Source organism: Phodopus roborovskii, unplaced genomic scaffold, assembly GCF_943737965.1.
Source record: "Phodopus roborovskii unplaced genomic scaffold, PHOROB, whole genome shotgun sequence".
NCBI lineage: Eukaryota > Metazoa > Chordata > Mammalia > Rodentia > Cricetidae > Phodopus > Phodopus roborovskii.
Genome location: NW_026126485.1, coordinates 19,863,593 through 19,888,969, shown reverse-complemented (window position 1 = coordinate 19,888,969; position 25,377 = coordinate 19,863,593). Strand labels below are relative to the sequence as shown.

Here is a 25,377-nt window from a genome sequence, read left to right as displayed (position 1 = left end):
CTCCTTCCTACCTTGCCTCATTTTCCTTCAGTGATGACTGTAACTTGTAAGCTGAAATAAACCCTTTACTCCCACAGATCAGTTTCGGTCATGCTATTTAACACAACAACACAAAGGAAACTAGGACAGAAATAGGCACCTAAAGTTGGGGGTTGCTGGAACAGACCTGTTGTTTTCAGGGAGGATTGTGGGAATGTTTGAAGATTTGGGCTGGAAAAGCCATTGCTCCCTCAGGACCTAATGAACTGTTGTGGGAGCTTGAAAGATGATGCTGACAGCAACACAAATTATGGAAGCCTGGATAATGATGTCCCAGAGGGAAGTTTGAAAGTTCCTTAAAGAATCTATCAGGGCCATTCATGTGATATTTTGAATTAAGAATCTATGGTGTTTGGTCCTTTGGGGCTGAAGAATGAGGTGTGATTAACAAGAGACCAGCACCACTGAAGTGAGACTGGACGATCAAGGCTAGTTAGCTAGGCCTGAAATGCCAGCTATGATAAATGAGAGACTAGAATCCCTGGCGTGAAATCTTCTGGGAAGTATTTCCTCAGAACATAGAAGCTGTGGTCCAGAGGAGACCAGGGCTGCATTTCAATCAAGTAGCCAAACTTGAGGCGTGAAGAGTTTCCCACATGTATGATACTGGTTTTGAAGGCATGAAGAGGTCATGGAGAGAAGCTGGAACTTAGCATCATGTGGCAGGGTTGGAGTCCCTACAGAGAGCCAGAATGCCACTGTTGAAACTACTGCCTCAGTTCCAGAGGAGACACCAGAATAATAGAGAGACAGGGTCATCCCCCAAAGACAGCAACAAGTGTGGAGTAGAATCAGCTTGAGCCTACAAAACAAGATGCATGTATTGCTGATTGCAGATATGTGGGACTGCCCAAGTCCTTGAATCCCAGAGGATTGTGAGTCCTAGACATTGGACACAGCTTTTTCTTTACTCTTGGGTTTGGGTTTGGGTTTGCTTTGATCTGATTGTAACTGTGCCCTGGTTCTATCCTCTAGGGATAAAAATATGTCCTCACTTTGGATTTTATGGGAGCTCACAGTTAGGAGAATTTGGATTTTTTAAGAGACAGTAGATTTTATATTTATTTATTTATTTATTTCCAGATAGGGTTTCTCTGTGGCTTTGGAAGCTGTCCTGGAACTAGTTCTTGTAGACCAGGCTGGCCTCAAACTCACAGAGATCTGCCTGCCTTTGCCTCCAACATCCAGATCTGCCTGCCTTTGCCACCAACACCCAGGAGACAGTAGATTTTTAAGATGTTGAGATTTTAAAAGACTGAGTAACTTTTGAAATTGTACTGTATTTTATACTGTGATATCAATATGAGAGCTTGAGGGGACAAGGAAAGGTTATGATTTAACAGTGAGATGTTTGTGTGTCAAGTTGGTGAGGGGCGGATTTGTGATGGCTAACCACCCCCTTGGTTGTCTGAACTGAGAAATTACCCACATCATGACCCTGTGGTCATGTCTGTGGAATGTTTTCTTGATTGCTAATTTATGCTGGAGGGCCCAGACCACTCTGGGGCAGGTGGGTCTGGGCTGTTTAAGAAAGGTAGCTGAGCAGGCAGAGAAAGCAGAGCAGTCGTTCCTTCATTGGTTTCTACTTCTAGTTCCTATCTTCATTTCCCTCCATTATATACTATAACCTGTAAGCTGAAATAAATCCTTTCTTCCTCAAGTTGCTTTTGGTCAGTGTTTTATCAACCTTTATCTGTTATTCTGCTATGTGACCCTTATTCCCATCCAGACTTTTGGGGTTTCTTGTGGCACACAGAACACTCTGAGCTCACAAGTAAACACAGCCAAGGAGCTTAAATAATATTGCAATTAAAATAATCTAATACAAAAGGTCTGCAGATCTTACTGTGACTAGGATTGGTTCTAGGAGATGAGATAAGGTCTTTAAGCAATGTGTGTGAGGGTGTAGAGGTCTACAGAAACTCTCCTCTCGACAGTGAACACTGGCTTCAGGGGTGTAGAGGCCCAGCTCCGCACTGTGAGCCTCTTCAAGAGTCAGAGATCCTAATCCCTCCTCTTCAGACTAGCAGCAAGCATGAGGCACATGTGAAAACATGCCACAGATAATGAGCTCCCTGAAGGTGTGAGGATAGACCCTGGCAGGAGGATAGACCACGCAATTGCCAGCATGGAAACAGTCGGCCTGGTTTCACTTGTGAATTTATTTGGGTTTTCTGAATTGACAGTTGGCAAATACAGCCCTTTAGAGACAAATACAGATTCCCAACAGGTAGCCGAATGCAGCTGCCTGGAGGCAAATCTACCAACAGCGATGGGTGGGAGGGGCCGCCACAGCCAGGCAAGGTCTCTCAGCACAGTTGTTCCTCCCACTCTTGGGTCTTCTTCGTTTGGATCTTGTTTCCAGGCAGCTTCTGGATTCATCCTGTCAGAATTTGGGGCTGCTTCGATTCTCTTTCTGGGGCCACTCTGACAAATTATAGACTTTTTTTTTTTCCCCTGTGGAAGAATTAGCATCCAACCAATCTTGGTATCTGGAAGTCCCTGCATTTCATCCCCTTCCTGACATCCTAAATGACTGTTGGAGCTGAGCCTTGTGGGACACAGGCCAGTCTGACCCCTGTAGCTGGCCCTGAGGTCTCTCAGCCCACAGAACAGGTGGGGAGTCCCATGGCCTCTCTAAGAGCATCTGGCTCTGCTTTGCTGATCACCTGCTGTGTGATCTACAGAAACTCCCTTCCCTTCTCTAGTCCTCAGATTTTCCATCTGAAAACCAAGGGAGATTCCTCAAATCATCTCCTGCCAAACCCACCCCCAACTCCAGGGTACCATGGGAAAGATCTGGCTCCTTGGCATGAGGTTTAGCAGAAGACTTGAGTCACTGCCTTCTCCCAGCTGCAGCATGCTTGAGTTCTTATGGAATCTATACTTAGTTATGGCTTCCTGTGTCCCTTATTTGAGAAGGTATTTGTTGTAACCTCCCAGCCCAGAGGTGATCAGTTAGGCTTTCAGCCAGAGTGTGAGCAACCCTATAGAAGAAAATTAGGGCCTCTGACCCATTCTGGGGCTGCTTGGGACCTCCTCTGACCTGAAAGGCTGAAGACAAGGATTCCCAATTCCTCTAAGCCTGTGCAGCCTCAGGACTCCCTTCCCTTCCCTCTGCCCTCTTTGGACCGCATGGTGTTTGTTTCACAATTAGTCTGCTAAGTGATGCAGGAAGTAGGCCTCCTGGGAAGGCAGATACAGCCCAGCAAGGCAGATAACTGAGTGAAGCCTCTGGAAGCTTCTGGGGCCTGGAGAGGGTCAAAGATAAGCGGAAATACCAGGCTTATCACTAAGCCTGAGCTCTTCCAGAGACACCCAGCCAACCAGCCCACCTCATTCCCAGGGCTCCACATAGTTGGGCAACATCTATCTCCAGGCAAAGTAAACACAACTTGGCCACTGTGGACACAGGATGGGAACTCTGTGCCCTGTCCCAGCACTGTGCAGGCTCAGCACCAGAGGCCAGCAGCGGGCATCAGATTACACCCAGATATTTGCGGTAAGGGTGGCGTCAAGCCATTATGCTTTGAAGTTAGAGCCTAAGGAACAATCGGTAAGGTTGAAGGACTAAAGGAGACAATGACAATTGTTCCCAGGGCTTGGGCCCTCTTGGACAAAGAAATGTAGTCAGTAGAAAACTTTGTTTGATGGGTACAGTCTGTGGATAGCCATCTTGGGCCTTCCTAGCTACTAGCAGGGTATAAAGGACAGGCAATGTCAAATGTCAACTAACTCTTCAGTGGACACCAAGCCCTGTGTGGGTTCCTGGGACTGATCTCCATTTGCTTTCCTCTCCTAAGCTTGGCTCCACAGAGGACATGTGTGTGTCTTCTGAGCATGACGTCTAATGCTGTATGTGGAGAGTACAGAGGTGTAGCCCAGACTGACTGGAGACTGAGGAAATGTGTTCTCTTCCTCAATCCAAAGCTGCCTTCTTGGACTGACAGCTTCAGGCAGAAGGCGGGGATGGCAGCCTTAATCTCTGCAATTTAAAAGTACTAACATTGTGCTAGACAGTGTGCAGGTGTTGGACTGACATTCATTGTCAACCACGTTGTATCACAAGCCTCCTATGAGGAGGAAGAATGTTCCAGGCAGACGGGTGAAGTACTTCTCATGTTTGTTTGTAGCTGTCTCTGAGAGGCACTCTCTGGACATCTGTTTTCTTCTCTTGGAAAAATGCCTTAATATTTGGTTTTGTTAGAGTAGGACCCATCTCTGCCATATACAATATTGTTATAAATATACAAAAAGGAGGGTTCCCCATGTTCTGGTTTTTAGACGTGAGCCTTTAGTTCCCCAAAACTGATCTCTTTTTCCCACAGACAGCTGTGGAAAATTTTCAGCTGTTTTGTTTTTTGTTTTTAAGGCAGGGATCTCTGTGGTGTAGCCCTAGCTGTCCTAGAACTTGCTTTGTAGACCAGGCTGGCCTTGAACTCACAGAGATCCAGCTCTCTCTGCATCCCGAGTGCTGAGATTAACTGGGGTGTGCCATCACACTTGGCTCAGCTGTTTTTATTTATTTTTTCTTTGCTCCTCTATTTGTTATTTTGTTGTTAGTTTCATCCCTGAACTTCCTCTTAGATAAATGGAGACGGGCTTTTCTCATTCAGGCTTTGAAGCTCATCTTTGTCTCGAGACATTTCTGTTCTTCCATAATAGAGCTTTTATTTCATTATAGCGATATATATTCATTGCTACATCAATGCTTGTACTTTAGCATCATTCTTTCTTGTAAGACTTTTTTGGGGCTTCTGTTTCCGTTTGTTCTCTGTTTGCCATGCTTGCCAACCATCAGGCTAACTGCTGAGTACTTTCAATGTATCAATCACCGATAAACCTTGTAAGGTTCAGCACACCCCTTCAACCTTCCACAATGCCATGAGATACATATATAGTAATTTTTTTTATGTCACAGAACAGGCAGGAAGGGCAGACTCAGAAGTTAGGTAACCTATGGCCATCCTTCTAGCCAATAACTGGGAGATAGAGAGGCAGGAGTTAAATCTAGTCATTCTGACTCTGGGGCCCCAAGCTCTTAACATTTCTCACATAGCTTAGGACTGAGAGTATAGCTCAGGGGTAGAATGCTTGGCTAGCATGTGCAAATCACTCCTCCAATCCCCAACAACAACAAAACAAAAACTGTGTGAGTGTGAGCGTGAGTGTGTGTGTGTGTGTGTGTGTTGCTTAGCATGTATAAATCACCCTCCAACAAGAAAATGAAAAACTGTGTATGTGTGAGTGAGTGTGTGTGTGTATGTGAGTGTTCGTGTGTATGTGTGTGTATGTGTGAGTGTGTGTCTGTTGCTTAGCATGTATAAGTTACCCCCCAACCTCCAACAAGAAAACGAAAAACTGTGTGTGTGTATGGAGTGTGTATGTGTGTGTGTTAGTGTATGTGATTGTGTGTGAGTGTGTGAGTGTGTGAGTGTGTGAGTGTGTGATTGTGTGTGAGTGTGAGTGTGTGAGTGTGTGTGTGTGTGAGTGTATGTGTGTTAGTGTGTGAGTGTGTTAGTTGTGTGAGTGTGTGCAAGTGTGTGAGTGTGTGTTAGTGTGTGAGTGTGTTAGTGTGTGTGTGTGTGTGTGTGTGTGTAGGGTAGGGACTAGTTGCTGGATTTTGAGACTAGGGTTCACAGTCTCATGTAGTTCCAGTGACTTCCAGCTTGAACTGTTGATCCTCCTGCCTCTACTTGCCAAGTGCTAGGATCACAGACATGGGCTACCACACCTAGCTATTTTACATACTGGCCCCCACTCCCTTAGAGCTATTCTTTTGGGGGATTCCTCATCCTCCTGTTTCAACTGTGTTGAAACTGTTTTTTCCCTACTTTGACTGGAGTTCATATTTAAAGCAGTTCCCCTAGTGAGGGTGCGGTGAGAAAAGGAATTATAGCGCCCATGTTTCTAGGTCTTTTCGAGCTACAGAACTCTCTGGCACGGGTGCAATGTAGTCAATATTCTGAAGGGAAATGCTTTCCAATCTAAAAGTCTATGTCTGACTCCACTGTCTTCTGCTGTCCAGTTGTCAGGATGAGAAGTCTGATGTCTGACTTTGGTTATTCATTGTGTGGTTTTGTTTCTAATTTCCAGAAGCTTTTATTTATTTCTTTTGGTCATGTCTTTATTGTTATTGAACTATACATTTTCCCCATTCTCCTTTTTTCTTCTCCTCTCCCCTTCCACTCTCCCCCTGCTCCCATGCTCCAATTTACTCAGGAGACTTTGTCTTTTTCCCTTCCCAGGTGGATCCATGTATGTCTCTGCTTGTTATCTAGGTTCTCTGGGGTTGTAGCCTGGAGTCTGGTTGACCTTTGCTTTATGTCTAATATCCATTTACGAGCGAGTACATATTATATTTGTGTTTCTGGGTCTTGGTTACCTCAGTCAGAATGGCTTTCTCTAGTCCTGTCCATTTGCCTGCAAATTTCAAGATGTCATTGTTTTTTTTTTTTTTTTTTTTTTTTTTTTTTTTTTTTTTTTTTTACCACTGAGTAGTAGTCCATTGTGTAAATATACCACATTCTCTTTATCCATTCTTCAGTTGAGGAGCATCTAGGTTGTTTTCAGGATCTGGCTATTAAAAATAATGCTGCTATGAACATAGTTGAACAGATGTCAAATATGTGTGTGTGTGTGAGTGTGTATGTGAGTATGTTAGTGTGTGTGTGGTATGAATGTGCATCCTTTGGGTATATGCCCAAGATTAGTATTGTTGGGTCTTGAAGTGGATTGATTCCCAATTTTCTGAGAAACCGCTATACTGATTTTCAAAATGACTGTACAAGTTTGCACTCCCACCAGAAATAGAGGAGTGTTCCCCTTTCTCTACATCCTCTCCAGCGTAAACTGTCCTTGGTGTTTTTAATCTTGGCCATTCTCACAGGTATAAGATCATATCTAAGAGTTATTTTAATTTGCATTTCTCTGATGACTAAGGATGTTGAACATTTCCTTAAGTGTCTTTCAGTCATTTGAGATTTCTCTGTTTTGAGTCCTTTATTTAGATCTGTACCCCAATTTTTTATTGGATTATTTGGTCTTTTGATGTCTACTTTCTTGACTTCTTTGTATATTTTAGAGAACAATCCTTTGTCAGATATGGGGTGGGTAAGAATCTTTTCCCATTCTGTAGGTTGCCTGTTTGTGTTATTGACTGTGTCTTTTGCCTTACAGAAGCTTCTCAGTCTCAGGAGGTTCCATTTATTCATTGTTGCTCTTAGTGTCTGCACTACTGCTATTATATTTAGGATGTAGCACCCTGTGCCAATGCATTCAAAGCTATCTCTCACTTTCTCTCCTACAAGGTTCAGTGTGGTTGGTTTTATGTTGAAGTCTTTGATCCATTTGGACTTGAGTTTTGTGTATGGCAATAGATATGGTTCTATTTGCATTCTTCTACATGTCAGCATTCCATCACCATATGTTGAAGTTGCTTTCTTTTTCCTATTGTACAATTTTGACTTCTTTGTCAAAAACCAGGATTTCATAGGTGTGTGGATTGATATAAGGGTCTTTGATTTGATTCCATTGGTCCACCTGTCTGTTTTTATGCCAATACCAAGCTGTCTTCATTACCGTAACCGTAGAGTAGAACTTAAAAGTCAAGTATAGCAATGCCTTCAGAAGTTTCTTTACTGTACAGGATTGTTTTGGCTACCTTGATTTTTGGTTTTTCCATGTGAAGTTGAGTATTGGCCTTTCAAGGCCTGCAATTTCTCCTACTTCTCTCTCCATTCACTGCCCCCCCCCACTTCCCATGTGCTCTGGGGGACTTGTCCCTTCCCCCTTCTGTGAGGGACTTTATGTGAATCTCTTAGAATACACCTTGTATCCTAGTTCCTCTGGTGGTGTGAATTAGAGGCTGATGATCCTTTGCTCTAGGTCTAAAATCCATATATGAGCAAGTACATACCATGTTTCTCTTTTTGTGACTGGGTTACTTCATTCAGGATGGTTTCTTCAAGTGCCATCCACTTGCCTGCAAATTTCAAGATTCCATTATTTTTTTTTCTGCAGAGTTGTATTCCATTGTGTAGATGTGCCACATCTTCTTTGTCCATTCTTCAGTTGAGGGGCATCTAGGTTGCTTCCAGGTTCTTGCTATATCAAATAATGCTGCTATGAACATAGTTGAGCAGATGTCTTTGTCAGAAGCATTTCTTTTAACAGTAGTTGTTATTTCCTCAGCAGTCAAACAATTTAAAGACAACAGAATAGTGTATAGTATCCAAAGTTTCTCTGTGCTTTCCATCTTTACGTGGCTTTTTTATTACTCTATTTCTTCTACTTCTATTTTTTTTTAATTTTTTGAGACAGGGTTTCTCTATGAAACTTTTGTCTGTCCTGGAATTCACTCTGTATACCAGGTTTACTTTGAAATCACAGAGATCTGCTTGCCTCTGCCTCCTAAGTGCTGGAATTAAAGGTGTGTGCCACCACACACAGCTGCTCTCTGTCTTTTTAAAACCATTTTATTATTTTTCTCTCCAAAGCCTACATGTATTTTAAAACACACTGGAAACCCCTAGCAGTTTTTCTTAATGTGAATCTGTCTTTGTGGCCATGAGTCTTTTATCTGGTAAACAACAACATTGCTAAAATGAAAGCCATAGCTGTATTAGCTGCGGTCTATCAAAGATGGCAACAGGTACTTTTATCGCCAGAACTGAGAGCTGTGTTCACTGCCTTGGTCTACCCTGCCATGCAGCAGCATGTTGCTGGCTTGGAAATGTGGTCACTGCCATTGCCAGCTCTAGTACACACCATTCAGTCGTTAGCAGAGCTCTTTAAAAGCCTTGCTATTTTTTGCCGCTTATGCTGAGTCAGGAAATCTCCCTTAAAGGAGCTGTGCAAATTTCTGCTTGTCTCTAGCAAAACAGAGTCCAACTGAGGAAAATGCTGCTACCAAGAAGCCTTGATTATCTCTGTTCTTTTGTTTCTAAAACACCTTTTTAAGCTTTTGTTAAGTTTTAAGTGGAAGTTCTTCGGTCCGTGTTGGCTGCCATTGTTATGAATAGATTTTCCACTGGTCGTTCTGGTCCCACTGCCACGCCAGCCCCAAATAATACACAGAGACACTGTATTAGATATAATTCTGTTGTTTATCCTGATCCTTATTAAACAAGAGCATTCGAGATCTTTCTATTTTCTGATGTTTTCTTCAATTTCTTTCTTCAAAGACTTAAAGTTCTTGACATATAGGTCTATCCCTTGTTTGGCTAGAGTTACCCCAAAATATTTTATATTATTTGTGGCTATTGTAAAGGGTGTTGTTTCTCTGATTTCTTTCTCGGTCTATTTATCATCTGTATATAGGAGGGCTACTGATTTTTTTTTTTTTTTGAGTTAGCCTTGCATCCTGCTATATTACTGAAGTGTTTCTCAGTTGTAGTAGTCCCCTGGTAGAATTTGTGGGGTCACTTATGTAAACTATCATATCATCAGCAAATATTGAAAGTTTGACTTTTTTCCCAATTCGTATCCCCCTTGATCTCCTTTTGTTGTCTTATTGCTATAGCTAGAACTTCGAGTACTATATCGGATAGATATGGAAACAAGTGGACAGCCTTGTCTTGTTCCTGATTTCAGTAGGATTTCTTTGAGTTTCTCTCCAGTTCTATGTTTGCTGTTGGGTTACTATATATTGCCTTTATTATGTTTAGGTATGTTCCTCATATCCCTATTCTCTCCAAGACCTTTATAATGAAGGGGTGTTGAATTTAGTCAAAGGCTTTTCAGTATATAATTATATATATATATATATCATGTGGTTTATTTTCTGTTTGTTTATATGGTAGATTACATTGATGGATTTTCATACATTGAAACATTGAACCATCCCTGCATCTCTGGGATGAAACATACTGGATCATGGTAGAAAATTTTTCTGATGTTCTCTTGGATTCAATTTGCCAGTGTTTTATTGAGTATTTTTGCATAAATGTTCATGAGGTAGATTGGTCTGTAGTTCTCTTTCTTAGTTGTGTCTTTGTGTGGTTTGGGTATTAGGGTAACTGTAGCCTTGTAAAAAGAGCGTGGCAATGACCCTTCTGCTTCTATTGTGTGGAACAATTTCTGGTAGAATTCTATACTGAAATCATCTGGTCCTGGGCTTTTTTTTTTTTTTTTTTTTTTTTTTGGTTGGGAGACTTTTAATGACGGTTCTGTTTCATTAGAGGTTCTGGGATTATTTAAATTGTTTATCTGTTCTTGATTTAATTTTGATAAGTAATACCTATCCAGGTAATTGTTCATTTCCTTTAAATTTTCCAATTTTGTGGAGTACAGGTTTTTGAAGTTTGGCCTAATTATTCTTTGGAATTCCTTGTGTCTATTGTTATATTCCCTTTTTGTTTGTGATTTTGTTGATTTAGGTATTCTCTCTCTGTCTTTTGGTTAGTTTAGATAAAGTTTTGTCAATCTTGTTGATTTTCTTTAGGAACCAACTCTTTGTCACATTGATTCTTTGTATTGTTTTATTTGTTTCTATTTTCTTGATTTCAACCCTCAATTTGATTATTTCCTGTCATCTTCTTCTTTTACAGCTTTCAGGTGTGCTGTTACGTCAGAGTGTGAGATTTCTCCACACTCTTTGCGTAGGCACTTAGTGCTGGGAACTTTCCTTTTAGCGCTGCTTTCATTGTGTCCCATAAGTCTGTATATGTTGTGCTGTCATTTTCATTGAATTCTAGGAAATCTTTCATTTCTTTCTTTATTTCTTCCTTGATTCAGTGGTGATTCAGTTGAGCCTTGCTCAATTTCTATGAGTTTATGGGCTTTTAAAAATTAGTGTTGTTGAATTCTAGCTTTAAGCCATGGTTATCCGATAAGATACAGGGGATTATTTCAATATATTTGTATCTGTTGAGGTTTTCTTTGTTACTGAGTATACGGTCAATTTTAGAGAAGGTTCCATGGGGTGCTGAGAAGAAAGTATATTCTTTTGTGTTTGGGTAGAATGTTCTACAGTTGTCAGTTAGGCCCATTTGTGTCATAACATCTGTTTGTTCCCTTACTTCAATGTTAAGTTTCTGTCTGGGAGACCAGTTCAGTGGTCAGAGGGGAGTGTTGAAGTCTCCCACTATTAGTGTGTGTTGCTTGATGTGTGATTTAAGCTTTAGTAATATTTCTTTTACAAATGAGGGTGCCCTTGTATTTAGGGAATAATGTTCAGAATTGAGACTTGATGGATTTTTCTTGTGATGAATATGAAATGATCTAATTCATCTCTTTTGATTAATTTTAGTTTAAAGTCTATTTTATTAGATATTAGAACAGCTACACCAACTACTTTCTTAGGTCCATTTGATTGGAAAATCTTATCCCATCCTCTTACTCTGAGGTGACATCTCTCTTTGTAGTTGAGGTCTGTTTCTTGTATGTAACAGAAGGATGGATTCTGTTTTTGTATCCAATCTGTTACCCTGTGTCTTTTTATAGGTGAATTGAACCCATTTATATTAAGGGATAATAATGAACAGTGATTGCTAGTTCCTGTTATTTTTGTTTTTGTTTTTGTTGTTAATATTGTGTGTGTGTTTCTTTTAGGGATTTGCTGGTGTGGGATTATCTATTGCCTGTGTTTTTGTGGATGTAGCTAACTTCCTTGGGTTTGAGTTTTCCTTTTAATACTTTCTATAGGACTGGATTTGTGGATAGGTATTGTTTAAATCTGGTTTCATCATGGAATATCTTGTTCTCTCCATCTATGGTTATTGAAAGCTTTGTTGGATAAAGTAGTCTAGGCTGGCATCCATAGTCCCTTAGTATCTGCATAACATCTGTCCAGGACCTTCTGGCTTTCATTGTTTCCATTGAGAAATCAGGTATAATTCTGACAGGTCTGCCTTTATATATCACTTGACCTTTCCTTTGCAGCTCTTACTATTCTTTATTCTGTATGTTTAGGGTTAGGTTATTTTGTGGCAAGGGAACTTTTTGTTTGTTTGTTTGTTTCAGTCTATTTGGTGTTCTCTAAGCTTCCTGCACTTTCATAGTCATGTCTTTCTTTAGGTTGGGGAAGTTTTCTTCTATGATTTTGTTGAATATATTTTCTGTGCCTTTGAGCTGAACTTCTTTATCTATTATTATTAGACTTGGTCTTTTCATGGTGTCCCAGATTTCCTGGATGTTTTGTGTTAAGAATTTGTTGGCTTTAACATTTTCTTTGACAGATGATTCTATTTCCTCTGTCATATCTTCAATGCCTGCGATACTGTCTTCCATCTCTTGTAGTCCATTGTTTATGCTTTCATTTGTATTTCCTGATTGTTTACCCAGATTTTTCTTTTCCAGAGTTCCCTTGGTTTGTGTTTTCTTTATTGATTCTATTTCAGTTTTTAAATCTTGAACTGTTTCTTTCACCCATTTGATTCCTTTTTCTTTGTTTTCTTTAAGGGATTTGTTGATCTTTTCCTTTTTTTTTTTTTTTTTTTTTTTTTTTTTTTTTGACAGGGTTTCTCTGTGGCTTTGGAGGCTGTCCTGGAGCTAGCTCTTGCAAACCAGGCTGGTCTTGAAATCACAGAGATCCACTTGCCTCTGCCTCCCAAGTGCTGGGATTTAAGGGCATGAGCCACCACTACCTGGTGGTTTTTTCCAATGTTTTGTTTGTCTTTCCCTCCATTTCTTTAAGGGAGTTTTCATTTTCTCTTTAAGGGCCTCAGTCATCTTCATAAAGCCTTTTTAAATATGCTTTTCTTCTGCTTCATCTGCATTGGGATGCTCAGGTCTTGTTGATGTAGAATCACTAGTTTCTGGTGTTGCTGTATTGTTCTTTGTGTTGTTGAATGTATTCTTACCTTACTGTCTACGCATCTCTTCCTCTAATTGGTACAGGTGGAGCCTGTGCTTCAGGAGTCCCTCTTCTCCAATTGGTGTAGTTGGAGTCTGTGGCACTGTTGAAAGCTCCTTCAGGTGCAGGCAGGGCTGACCCCCTGGGGATTACTCCTCCAGGAGTAGATGGGCCCACATGCAGGTAGTCTCTCAGTGCAGGCTGGGCCATGCTCCCGTGTTCACTCCTCCAGTTGCAGGCGATGCTGAGGATCCAGTAATGCTCCTCTAGGTGCAGGCGGGGACAGAGGCTGAGTCTCTGGTGGTTGGATAGTTTCTGCTGGCTGCAACTGTTGCCAAGGCTTGACATGATGTTGATGCCGGTGTTCCAGTGGGCCTAGAGGCACTTCGTAGTTTCTAGAGGCCACTATGCATGAAATACAAATAAATAAACTTTATTTTATTTTAAAGTGTATGTGTGTGTGTAGGCATGCACATCTGTAAGCTGGTGCCCATGGTGGCCAGATGTATTAGATCCTTTGGAGCTGTAATTACAGGCTGTTGGCAATTCCTGGGTCTGGAACTCCCTTTAAAGAGCAATGTTAGCTACAGCTTGTGGATGGGAGGCATTGTCTTATCAGCCCTCCATAGACCACAACCCCCATGTTTGCTCACTCTTTCTGGTCTAGGGTGCTGCTGTGGCTGCCTTGCATCTCTCCATGCCTGGTTTAACCTGGCTCGAGGCCAAGGGGAAACAGGACCACACTGTGGCCTGATGCGCCCACTGCTCGGGTTGCTCCTGCTATTGTTCCCCCTTTAGCCACATCTTAAATGAATCTGGACTGTGGTGTGGTAATTTCCCAAGTAGCCCAAATCTGGAACATAATCAATTTTTACCAAGACATCAAATCTTGTCTTTTAGGTTACATATAAAGTGTGATTAAGAACAGTACAATGGACTTCAGTTTTAAAATGTCCTAAGATGGCATAACTATCTATGGCTAAAGACTGCCTTGTAATTTTCCAAGGTCTCCAACAAACAATGCTATACAAGCACCCAAATTATTTAAAATAATCACCCACATTTTAAGAGCTAGCAAGCAGCACAGCCTACTTCCTCAGCATCCTTGTGATTCTGAACTGTTGATGACATAATTAATGGATAACTAGAAAGGAAAACCAAATTTTGAATGTATTTTGGACATTAATAGATTGAATTATGTCTAATTTTTAACTCACAAGTATTTTAAGACCTTTATCAAAGTGTTAAAAATAGTATACTTTTTCTGTAACAATAACTGGATGAACTTCTTAACTGAGTGAAAACTTTTATATTATTTGGCAAAATGAAAACTTATAAAATTGGCTTGTTCCCTCTATTGAAATTCCCTAAATCATGCACTTAGGAGGCAAGATAAAAACTCAAGACACAAGCACAGAAATTCTTCCAAGTCAATCAGCAGGGCAAAGTATTAAAATGCTATCGACTAGGGAAGATTGGTCAGCAGCAGATAGTCGGAAACAAAGGGAAAGCATTCACAGACCTCTGCCTTTGCTCTGCTTTTCCCATGCAAACATAACTGGGCAGTATATCCAATGTCTAGTTACTAAGGTAGATGTCTTTTCAAACTGTGCAAAGAGGAAAAGGAAACTATAGCTGTTTCTTAGGCCTGCCCATTGTTTCATTTAGAAAGGAAAACTGATGAATTCAAGTTCAGCTGTAGACTTTTATGATAAGACAAAGGGTGTGAGGTGGTGGAAGCATGCTGATTTGGGGGAATGTTTTTGTTTTTAAATATAAACTCGTTTTTAAATTCCTCTTAATGCTCCTTGTCTTACTTCCTTTTCTGTTGCTGTGGTAAAGCACATGGCCAAAGCAACTTATAGAAGGGAGGGCTTATGGTGGGCTCATGATTCCGGCTCCAGAGAGACAAGAGTCCATCACCATTACAGTGGGGAAGCTCAGGAAGAGCTAGGAGCTTGCATCTTGAACTGTCAGAAACTGAACTGGAAATGGAGGGAGTCTTTTGAAGGCTCAGAACCCACCCCCAGAGGCATACTTCCTCTGACAAGGCCACACCTCCAAGCCTCCTGAAGCAGCCCCCTCCTCAAGCATTCAAATGCCAGAGTCTGGGGGGGGGCAATTTCGTTCAAACCACCACACTGACCTAATAATAGCTCAATAATCAGAGTCATAGCAGAAAAGAGAAGATAGCAGCATTACAATTTTTAATAGACAATGTGGTTTTCTCTTGTTCTGAGACAGGGTCTAATAGAGCCCAAGAGGGCCTAGAGCTGGCTGAGGCTAAGCATGATTTTGAAGTCCTGATCCCTCTCCCCTGTAATTATAGGCTTGTGTGCCTTCACTGCCCTATAATTCAGTGCTGGGGATGGAACCCAGAGCCTCTGGTAGGTTGGTGATCATCTGCCCACTGAGATACAACCCAGCCAAGTTTAGAGTACAGATCACTCAGCATAGTCTACTGCAGCACCAAGACTCCTAACAGACAAGTTCCAGGAAATAGAATTATTTGAACAAAGGTACATATGGAAGAAATATTCATATAAAGATGGGGAATGGGGCACTGATTCTCTGTACTACAATGAAAGAACTGTTTTGTTTAAAAAAAAAACGAAAGAAAAAGCAAGCTTCTAAATGGATTTGATGTTGAAACTGTATGCTGGTAATATGTGTACACACACACATGCGTGCGTGCACGTGCTCACGTGTGTACTATGTATGTATGCATATATATACCCCAAAAGTTTCTGGTGTCTTTTTTAATAATAAATTCTTTTTTTTCCTAGCACTCAGGAGGCAGAGACAGGCAGATCTTTGTGAGTTCAAGGCTACCCTATTCTATAGAGAGAGTTCCAGGACAAGCTCCAAAGCTACAGAGAAACCCTGTCTTGAAAAAACAAAACAAAAATCTTTTTATTTATTTATTTATTTATTATTATTATAGCTCCCTTTTAATCTCTTTTCTTCCTTCAGCTGCCCAGATGTTTATCTTGTCTGTCCCATTTCCTCAGCTGCCCAGATGTTTAGCCTGTCCCATTTCCCTGTTCTCAAACTCCAACAAAAGGACCCTTGAGAATCAGACCCTTCTGGCTCTATTTCCAGGTGCATGACCTTAGTCCTAGCACCCAGGAGGCAGCGGCAGGCAGATCTCTGTGAATTTGGGACCAACCAGGCTACATAGTGGGACCCTGTCTCAATAAAATAAAATAAAATAGACCAAGGCACTAAAACCGTGTAAAACTATCTTTAAATACAGGCTGATTCCCCCAAATATTACATTTATCTACCAAAAAAACAAGTTTAGATATTTTTTATGACCACTTAATGAAGTTATATTTTAATAATTTAGTAATTCATTAAATGTAAGCCATCAATCTGTCTCCCTCTTATGACTCAATGAAACAGACCTTTTAAACATTTCACACAGTAAGCTAATATAGATCCTCAGAATTTTTATTTGTAGTATTAAGTCTTCTATAATTGCCATTTGAAGTGGTAATGGGGCATTGTATCCCTTGAAACTGGAGTTCCAGGCAGTTTGGGCTGCCTGACATGGGGGCTGGGAACTGAACTTGGGTCCTCACAAGAGTAGCAGGTGCTCTGAACCATGGAGCCATCTCCAGCCCCTGAAGGAAAGTTAACAAGGACATTTTACAAACATGCAAGTAAAGCATTTTATATCACAGCCTCTGTAGGTGGATTTTTCTGTGCCTCTTGCCAGTCGCTAAGTCATGATATAGAGACTTATTAATTATGAAAGCTTGGCCCATAGCTTAGGCTTGTTACTAACCAGCTCTTACAACTTAAATTCACCCAATTTTTAAAATTTACTTCCTGCCGTGTGGCTTAACTTTACTTTGCACTGCCCATGTGCCTTCCTCTCCATCTTGCTGGTGACTCCCAGGTCTCTGCCTTCTTCCCAGTGTCCTCTCTGCCCTGAAAATCCTGCCTAGCTAATGGCTGTTCAGCTTTTCATTAAACTAATCCAAGAGACAAATTTTCACAGTGTACAAACAGATTATTCTACAACAGGCCTCAATAAATATACGTATCACTCATATTATCATGAGGACAAAATCTAGCAATAATCCAATAGAAGCGACATAAAGTCTTACCATGGAAAAAGCAGCTGATGCCTCCTGAAGGCATAAGATAGAAAAATGCCCTTGAAATAATATGACACTAGCAACTGCTAGAACCTTCTAGCCTTTCCTCTCCATCCAAAGCCAACTTTCTGTGGATGGTGCCCCCCTCCAAATGTGCCTTTTGGTTCCTTCATAGTTTTATGATTTCACCAGATGGGGTCACTGCCTGAAGGTAGGATCATTCACCTGTCCTCAATGAGCCCATTAAAAGAACCCAATTCAAGCAAAGCTCAGAAAAAGGGAAATTAGTCAATGTGGCCATTTTGGGAAAGAGGACAAACAGACCCAGTGAGCCCCACCCAGGTCTGTCTTCACGGTCCTAAGTATTAGGGTTAGGTAGAGGTGAGAACTATACATATCTAAGCAGTCCTGGTCAAAAGCTGCACAGCTCTGATCCATGCTCTGGCTCCACACTGCCTCAAGGTGATCTAGAAATATAATATTCTCTCTCTGGGAGAAGTTTTGTTCAGGCTGGCCCTGGCTTTAGCCTTCCTTCCTTTAGCCATGCAACTCCTAAGGGCACTCTAATGTGAGATTAACACAAAAAACACAGCTCTCAAGTCAGAGGAAGCAAGAGATAGATTCCTTTAGCGCTAAGATACACCTGACCATGGTCCCTGGAACATAGCTTTAGGTCTTCCCAAATACAGCGTTCCAACATGAAAATAATTTCATGGAGTTTTTATGAGAGCAGAACAAAGAAAGCCACAAATCAAGGAACTTTTAAAATACATTTGGTGGAAACATCAGAGAGGTCATCATAGCAAGATGGCAGAATCTCAACAGGCCTCAGGACTTTTCTTATAACATTCTTTGAAAAGATTTTATTTTAGGTGTATTTATTTTCTCTGTGTATGTTTTGTCTGCAAGTTTGCATGTATCACATGATTCATGGCATCACACATGACTTGTGGTGTCAGCAGATGTCAGAGAGGGTAACAAGTCACTTGGAGCTGCAGTTACAGATGTTGTCAGCCACCCTGTGAGCACTGGCAACTAAGCTTCTGAGCCATCTAGAGCCATCTCTCCAGCCCTGAGACAACATTCTTAGCTCTTCCCTTTGTGGAGGGGAGGGTTTTGCTAAGTTAATGCATTCCCAAGTTTTTTATCTGTCAGGATGTTAGGGTTGACACAGGTGGCTAAGGATAGCTGTTGGTAGGCTAAAGATCACCCAACATAAACCATAATTTAGCCTGAAGCTGCAACCTTCCAAACTTTGCCCAGCCTTCTTGTTTAGAACAATCAGCCTCTGCACACAGTTTCTTCTCAGAGACTGTGGTTCACACGTCCATCATTTCAATGGTCTGAGAGCTGAAGTGAGGGACACGAGAGTTTCTGCAGGAAATCGTCATCCTTGCCAGACTGGTACACTACCTTACCTGGTTGATGTATTGGCAGGAATTGAGTCCAGGGCTCTGTGCAAGCTAGGTAAATACTCTACCAGCTGAGCCGCACCTCCACTCTGTGCATCTGTCTTTAATCTCACTAATAGGATAGACCAAGCCCATTCTGACCTTACTGAGCTCATTTCATCACCGACACTCAGGACTGCTCCCAGGAACGAGCTTGGACCCGCCCATGCTGAGGAACAGGTGTCCTGAAGAGGGATGGGATGAGTGCAGGGGCTGTGATCAAGCATAGCAAGGTCACTACTGAAAGGCCACCTATGGCTTAACATAGCAAAATGGCTTGACGGTGCATGTGAGTGCCAAATTTCCAGGTCAGTTTACAAAACTGCTTGTGTTCAGTAAAGGGGACCTGGAGGGACATTAAAACCGCCTTCCCTGGACACTTCCCTGTCTTGGCAAAACCACCTTCAGAGCTCATGTGGCTGTGTGCCCTGGACACCTTTTCCTTTCTGGGCTCTGTTCTTTCCCACAATGGACTGGACGAGAGTCGTCAGACTGCTCTGTGATATCGTTGGCATTCTGAGGTGCAAATTCACCTTCGTGTCCCTCCCAGTGTTGACCTGAATGTGTCCACTTCAGACACTGATTCTTCTGTAAGAGTCTCATGCAAGCTACGAAGTTTTGAAGATAAAATGTTTGAAAAACCATAGAAGCACAGCTCTCATTGTCCTCTGGGACACAATAGAGCCTGGAAACTTAGCCATTGGTTGTCTGGTGTGTTCATCATTACAGGGAGCCAGGGGGTCACTGCTAAGTTGTTTCTCAGATCTAGTTTTAGGTACAAGTAGGGACCCATGTGCATGTTTGGTAGGGGCAAACTCTGTAGGTTCTCCACACAGGTAGTACAAATCCACATTTCATGTATCATTCAAGTGGCAGATAGCAACAAGAAGTCTGCTTTTAGTTTGCAGAAACATTAAATTTTTCATGATGGTAAAAGGCAGAAGTTCACTCTTGCCTTTTGTTGTGAATTAAATGCATGTGTGGCTGTGGAACACCATCTCTTCAGTGTCTGGGAGTCTGTAAATCACCTTGCATAGTCCAGCTGACAGATACTCTCTCTTAGGGAATTGTTTTTTCTTTCCTTTCCGTTCCTTTCCTTCTTTCTTTCTTCCTTTCTTTTTCTTTTCTTTTCTTCTTTTTTTGCTAATAATAAATCACAAAGGACTTTATTTTAAGACAATTCATTAGCATACATATGATTTTATCATTTAAAAGGTCAAAGTGAATTTATATGTTAATGAGAACATGCTTTTCTGTATTTTATTTTGGGAGGTGGGGTATGCTAACTACATTTTCTCCCAACCTTTAGCACCAGCTGTGTGAACCCCAGCCTTCTCCTGGCAGATTCTTAAAATATCTGCCATCAGCAGCCTCTTAAGGGGGAATGTTAATTGTTACCATGATGTCAAAGAGGCCCCAAGAGAAGGGCCTGGGCCAAACTCAGCCTGTCACTCTCTGGCAGAGGCTGAGTGGGAGATAGGCGAAGCAGACACACAGAGAACCTGGCGCTCTCAGTTCCCCAAACAGCCCAGGCAGCGGGTGGGTAGGCTGGTGTTGTGCAGCAAGGCTCCTACCAGGACAATGGTCTTCCAGACTTTACCACCCAAGTGAGAAAGAGGCCTGTGGTGCTTCTTTTTCCTTGCCTTTGTCCTTACCAAGCCGGAATTGGGATGTCAGGGGTTTCAGAGGAGGATCCCGAGGGTCTGGGCTCCCTGGGTCTGCCAGCGTTGGGCAGAGTCTGCTTAGTCACCATGGACAAAAAACTTAGTGTGCTGAGTGAGAAGGTCGACAGACTCTTGCATTTCCAAGACGATGTCACAGAGAAGCTGCAGTGTGTGTGCCGAGGCATGGACCACCTGGAACAAGGTCTGCACCGGCTGGAGGCCTCCCGAGAGTTGGGTCTGGCAGGGTCTGACAACCCTCCTCCAGCCACTGCTCAGGCTGCATGGCCCGAGGTCCTGGAGCTGGTGAGGGCTGTGCGGCAGGAGGGTGCCCAGCATGGTGCCAGGCTCGAAGCCCTCTTCAAGACCATGGTGGCTGTGGACAGGGCTGTTACTTTGGTGGGGGCCACATTCCAGAACTCAAAGGTGGACGATTTCATCGCCCAAGGGACCGTGCCCTGGAGGAAAGGCAGTCTGGCTGACCGCTCTGAGGAGGTTGGTTCTGTATTCCCTGCCCTGGCTAGAGGGGGTTCCCGGACCCTGGCGGGAAGACTGGGCAAGAAAAGATTCCTAGACGAGCTGGGGACATTGTTTTCTTATCGTGTATTCTGTGTCCTGCCTATGAGGAAATGAAAGAGGGAGTCTACAGACTATAGATGGATTTCTATATAGCCCAATAATCCCCACTCTGTCTAACAAAGGATGAGGTAGTGGTCCAGTCAGAATGCAGGTCCTTGGCAACTCCAGGCCACCTAGATGTTAGGGACAAACTAGCTGTGAGGAAGAACAGGGTGTTGCGCTTAACATCCCTAGGACTTCTCTCTTGCCCCCTTTTGTCCCTTTATACCTGGAATAAGAGACATGGTCAATTTACCCCACAGCCTTCACTGCCCCCTACACTGTCCTTTGTGCCAGAGTGGGCAAAGTGTGTAGCTGCCTTTGGGGAAATAAATGTTGATAGTGACTCACAGGGGGAAACAAGCAGAAGCCTGACCCCCCCCCAAGGTGAAAGATGGCATTTCTGGGAGTGGCTGTTCCCAAGGGTTGTATAATCATACTCATGGACTAATAGAAGCTTGTCCATTGGATGTGCGTGTGTGTGCGTGCGTGCGTGCGTGCGTGTGTGTGCGTGTGTGTGTATGTGTGTGTGTATGTGTGTGTGTGCCTGTGTGTAGGGAACATCCTGTTTGGGAACAGCTGAGGGCCAGCCACTTAGCAACACCAGATAGTCTGGAGCCACCATTTAAGATTCTGTGATTATCAGTTGTTCCTGGCAGGGGATGGATTGGGTCTAATGAGGCCTGTGCTTGAAGAAGATGCCTTCCTTCCCATCCTAACAGGTCCCAGGCCACCCAGCTGCCCCTCTATTCTCTGTATGAAGCTCCTCCCTCTTGGAGCACACCTCTCCTTCAGCTCCCTGCTCTGCAGCCCTAGAGATGCTGGCCTGCAGAGAAAATGGGACACAATTAGCCACTCTGGCCACTGATAACCAGCTTGGACTTTGTGAAAGAAAAAGAATCTAATTACACCCCTAAAATAAATCAAATTAATGACCTTAAAAAGAAAATTAAGCTGAAATGAATCTAATTTGATAATTTAACACAGTAAAAGAAAAGCATTTTTTATATAGGAGGCCCTAGAATTAATCCCCAACACCCAAGCGAGAAAGAGATAGAAAGAGAGAGAATGAGAAAGAGAGAGAGAGAGAGAGCAAGGATAAATCCAAGAAAAACTCATATGAAAAGCAGCTCTTCCTGACACCTTCCCCTTAACCCCAGAGACTCAGTTTCCAGGTTCCAGTGAGCTATCCAGATAAAGGTTCTGCAGCTAAGAGCACATTGTGTGGATAAAGCCTAATCAGCCATTCAAAATGTCATTTAAGGCAAGGTATGGTGTTACATGCCTGCAGGAGAACCAGGAGCTTAAGGCCAGCCTGGGCTATATGAGGCCTTGTCTAAGAAAATAATAAGTCATTCAGGGACTGTGGGCAGAGGTTCATTATGGCTTCCGTAAAGGGCTTTCTCCTTAGTTTTCCTCAGTGTGGGGAGTAAATGCCACCCCCTGCTGGGGGGTAGTTCTGCTACAAGATAATAACTATTTACATAGCACTTTAAGTTAGGAACTATATGACACAATGTATACAATGTATAATATGTAGATGACTTTAAGTTTACAGGAAGATCGAGGATGCAGGCAAATACTACATTTCCTGTGTGTCCTGAATGTTCTTGAAGAGATTTGTTTTGTTTTGTCTTTGAAGTTTTTTGTATTGAAATATTAAAAATGCACATGAGATCCCACTTTTCATTCATCAGAATGAAGTGAATAGTGGAAGAGAATTAATATGTTGGATAATGTGCTATTGAGAAGCAGAGGTCTCCTATAAGGCAGGGAACTAAGCTAGAATGAGTGGTTTTGCTCAAAGGGAGATCTTACTCAGCATGCCTGAGGTCCATGTTTCAAACCCAGAACTGCAATAAACAAGCAACAAGTAGAATTTAGCACTTGTGTCTAAAAGATAAGAGCTATCTCAGAAACATAATCATATTGCTGTTAAAATATCCCTAAAGCAAACAATTTTGGTATTATTTGAAGTTAGCATTCAAGCATCCCGAATGTCTTAAACGTCTTAAAATCCTTAGTTTCCTTATTAAGTCAGACCCAAAGGAAGCAGTTGGTGGTGTCTTATAAAATGGATTCATCTTTTGAATTCATAAAAATCTGTCTTTTTATTAAGGAAGACCTCAAACATGACCAAGAGCAGACAGAATGATGTATCCAAAAGCTTTGCATTTTCAGAGAACAATCTGATCACAACCTGTCCTCCTCTTTCATATTTTGTTTCCCACCCTTTCTTTACTTGTTTGTAAGAGCTTTTTGCAGAATAATAGAACTAACTGATGCCTGTGTTGTAAATGTATAGGCATTGGGGAACAGGGGAAGCCAGGGACTGTCTTTTCATTCTTGCAGTGTTACCTGTCTGCACGGCCCTCTGGTCTTTGTGCTTAATTTGTGTATTGTTGACTCTCTGATGGTTTGGGTCCTGTCTTCCCATTAGATTGTTGACTGGATCACAACATGCTTCTGCTTGTCAGGGATGAAAATATTCCCCATGCTGAAACCCAGACTCCACAGACTTCTGGAGACCCTCCATTTGTAGGGGTGCAGTAGTCATATGTAGAACTGCATTATATCCTAGCACTGGCTATTACATTTGGAAATTATGCCAGGACTTGGTCAAGGTCTTCCTTGATTATGTTATATTTTTGTGGTGATTCCGGGGACTGAACTCAGGGCCTCATATATACAAGGCAGGTGTCCTGCCATTGGTCTACATCCCCAGCACACCACCTATCATCTGCTTCATCCTCTAAGTGCTCACTGAACTTTGTAACGATGAATTAGATTATCATTAGATGCCAGCAGCCTTTAGCTTCAGGCTCAATTATGGGTGGGCCCAGCACACCAGGCTGCATGGGCGGGTGGACACAGGAAGCTCCCTATACTGGAGAAACGGAGGGAAAGGACTATCTGAGCCAACAAGGGCTTCCTCAGAACAGTGCACAAGTCAGCCTCTACTGATGAAGCGGTCTGTGACAATGCCTCTAGTTTCCTGAACAGGAGTGGCAGGATAGATCCTGCAGAGAGAGGGAGGAAGAGGGGCTGTCTGCTGCACAGGTCTGGGCCACACCGATGATGTGAGGATCATAGCAACAGCTAGCATTTTTTTTTTATGCGCTGGGCTGTGTGTTCTCCATGTATTGTGCCCTTACTATTAAAAGAACAGAACTGGGCTGGCAAGATGGCTCAGTGGGTAAAAATGGCTGTCACCAGACGGCATAACCTGAGTTTGATCCTAGGACTGCCATAACAGAGAGAGAACTGACTCCCACAGGTTGTCCTCTGACCTGCACATGTGCACACACCAAAAGGACAACAGAAAGACAAAGAAGGAAGGCAAAGAAAGGTGGAGTAAAACTTAGTGTCCTTGGGCGTGCACGATGGCTCAGTGGGTAAAGACACTTGCTGTCAAGTCTGAAAACTGAGTTGAAAACCAGTGGTAGAAGGAGGAGACCACTTCCAGGAATGTGATCTCCAAGAGTGGGGTCATGCTTACACACACACACACACACACACACACACACACACACACATACACACACGCACACACACACTGGATGGATGGATGGACGGACGGATGGATGGATGGATGGACGGACGGACGGGTGGATGGATGGATGGATGGATGCAATACTTGACGCCCAGGAACAAAGGAATGAGAAGGGAACAGGACTGGGAATAGTGAGTGAAGCAAAGGTAAAATGGCCAGGGGCGTTTGGGAGAGGGGAGGACTTTGAGGACCTTCCCAGGGGATAAACAAAGATGTAGACCAGGAATGGAAAAACAAACAAACCCTAAGTCAGATCAACATTCAAGCTGCTACAGTTCTGGTTGAGACTGGATTCAGAAGTCAAATCATGCTTAGGGGATGGGACACCACAGTCAGTGTCTAACCATAGCCCCGGAGCTGGGTGGGGGACCCCACATCACCCTTCCCAGTACAGCAGTGTGGCAGGAACCTGCCTCTTGGGTCAAACTTGCCCCTTTTAACTCTGCCTTCAGCACTTGGCTTACTCCTCTGATTCTCTCTGCTTCTCACTTTTTCTGTGTAAATCAGGAACCATCCCATTTGTAAATATTATCTCATAGAGTGGGCAGGAGCAGTAGGAACTAATCTTGAGATGTTTTGAAAATTGTGTCAGCTATAGCTATTTTGAAACACAGTGACCAGTGTTAAGGAGCCCACTGTGTAAGGATGCTGAGCGCTGGTCCAGAGGATGCTTAAGTGCTGGTTCAGACCAATCCCGGCTGCACAGCTCTTCTTTAAACCTTAAAGGTCTGCTAGAGACCAGGACCTGACAGACATCCTCAGAGCCTTATACTGGCCCTGGTCACTCTGTGACTGTCAGGGAACTCTGCAAAAAAGGTTTCCATCTCCTGCTGGGACCCCTGGGGGTTTTGAACTTTTGATGAGTAAAGTTCCAAATGTGGCTCCTGGTGTTAAGTCACAGCAGTAGTTCTGGTTAACATGCCCCTGGGCCCCTGTACACCAGGGAGTATGACTCACTAGTTACAGGCCTCTCTCAGGCTGGAGCCACAGAGGTCCTTAATGGGAATCCAGAAAACAAATAAACAAACAACAACAAAAACACAGCTGAAGACACACTTTATCTGCAGCATTGAAAAGATTTTAATTGGTTTCCAACACTGAAAATTTAAATCTTCACATTAAAATTCTAGGAATCCCTTGGTGGGGGGGGGTA

The 25,377-nt window shown here is 42.7% G+C and overlaps 1 protein-coding gene across 2 annotated transcripts in view; it reads left to right on the top strand.

The window, feature by feature from the left end:
* The first annotated feature begins 3,360 nt into the window (after nucleotides 1-3,360).
* Nucleotides 3,361-25,377, top strand: part of Mylk3 (myosin light chain kinase 3) — a 54,765-nt gene continuing 32,748 nt past the window's right edge. Inside the window, exon 1 of one of the 2 annotated variants that reach the window (XM_051195033.1) lies at nucleotides 3,361-3,541. In XM_051195033.1, the coding sequence (XP_051050990.1) occupies nucleotides 3,455-3,541 (87 nt within the window). In that variant the 5' untranslated portion in view covers nucleotides 3,361-3,454. Of the gene's footprint in view, nucleotides 3,542-19,915; nucleotides 20,549-25,377 lie in introns of those variants that run through there. The other variant, XM_051195032.1, reaches the window with a different exon arrangement.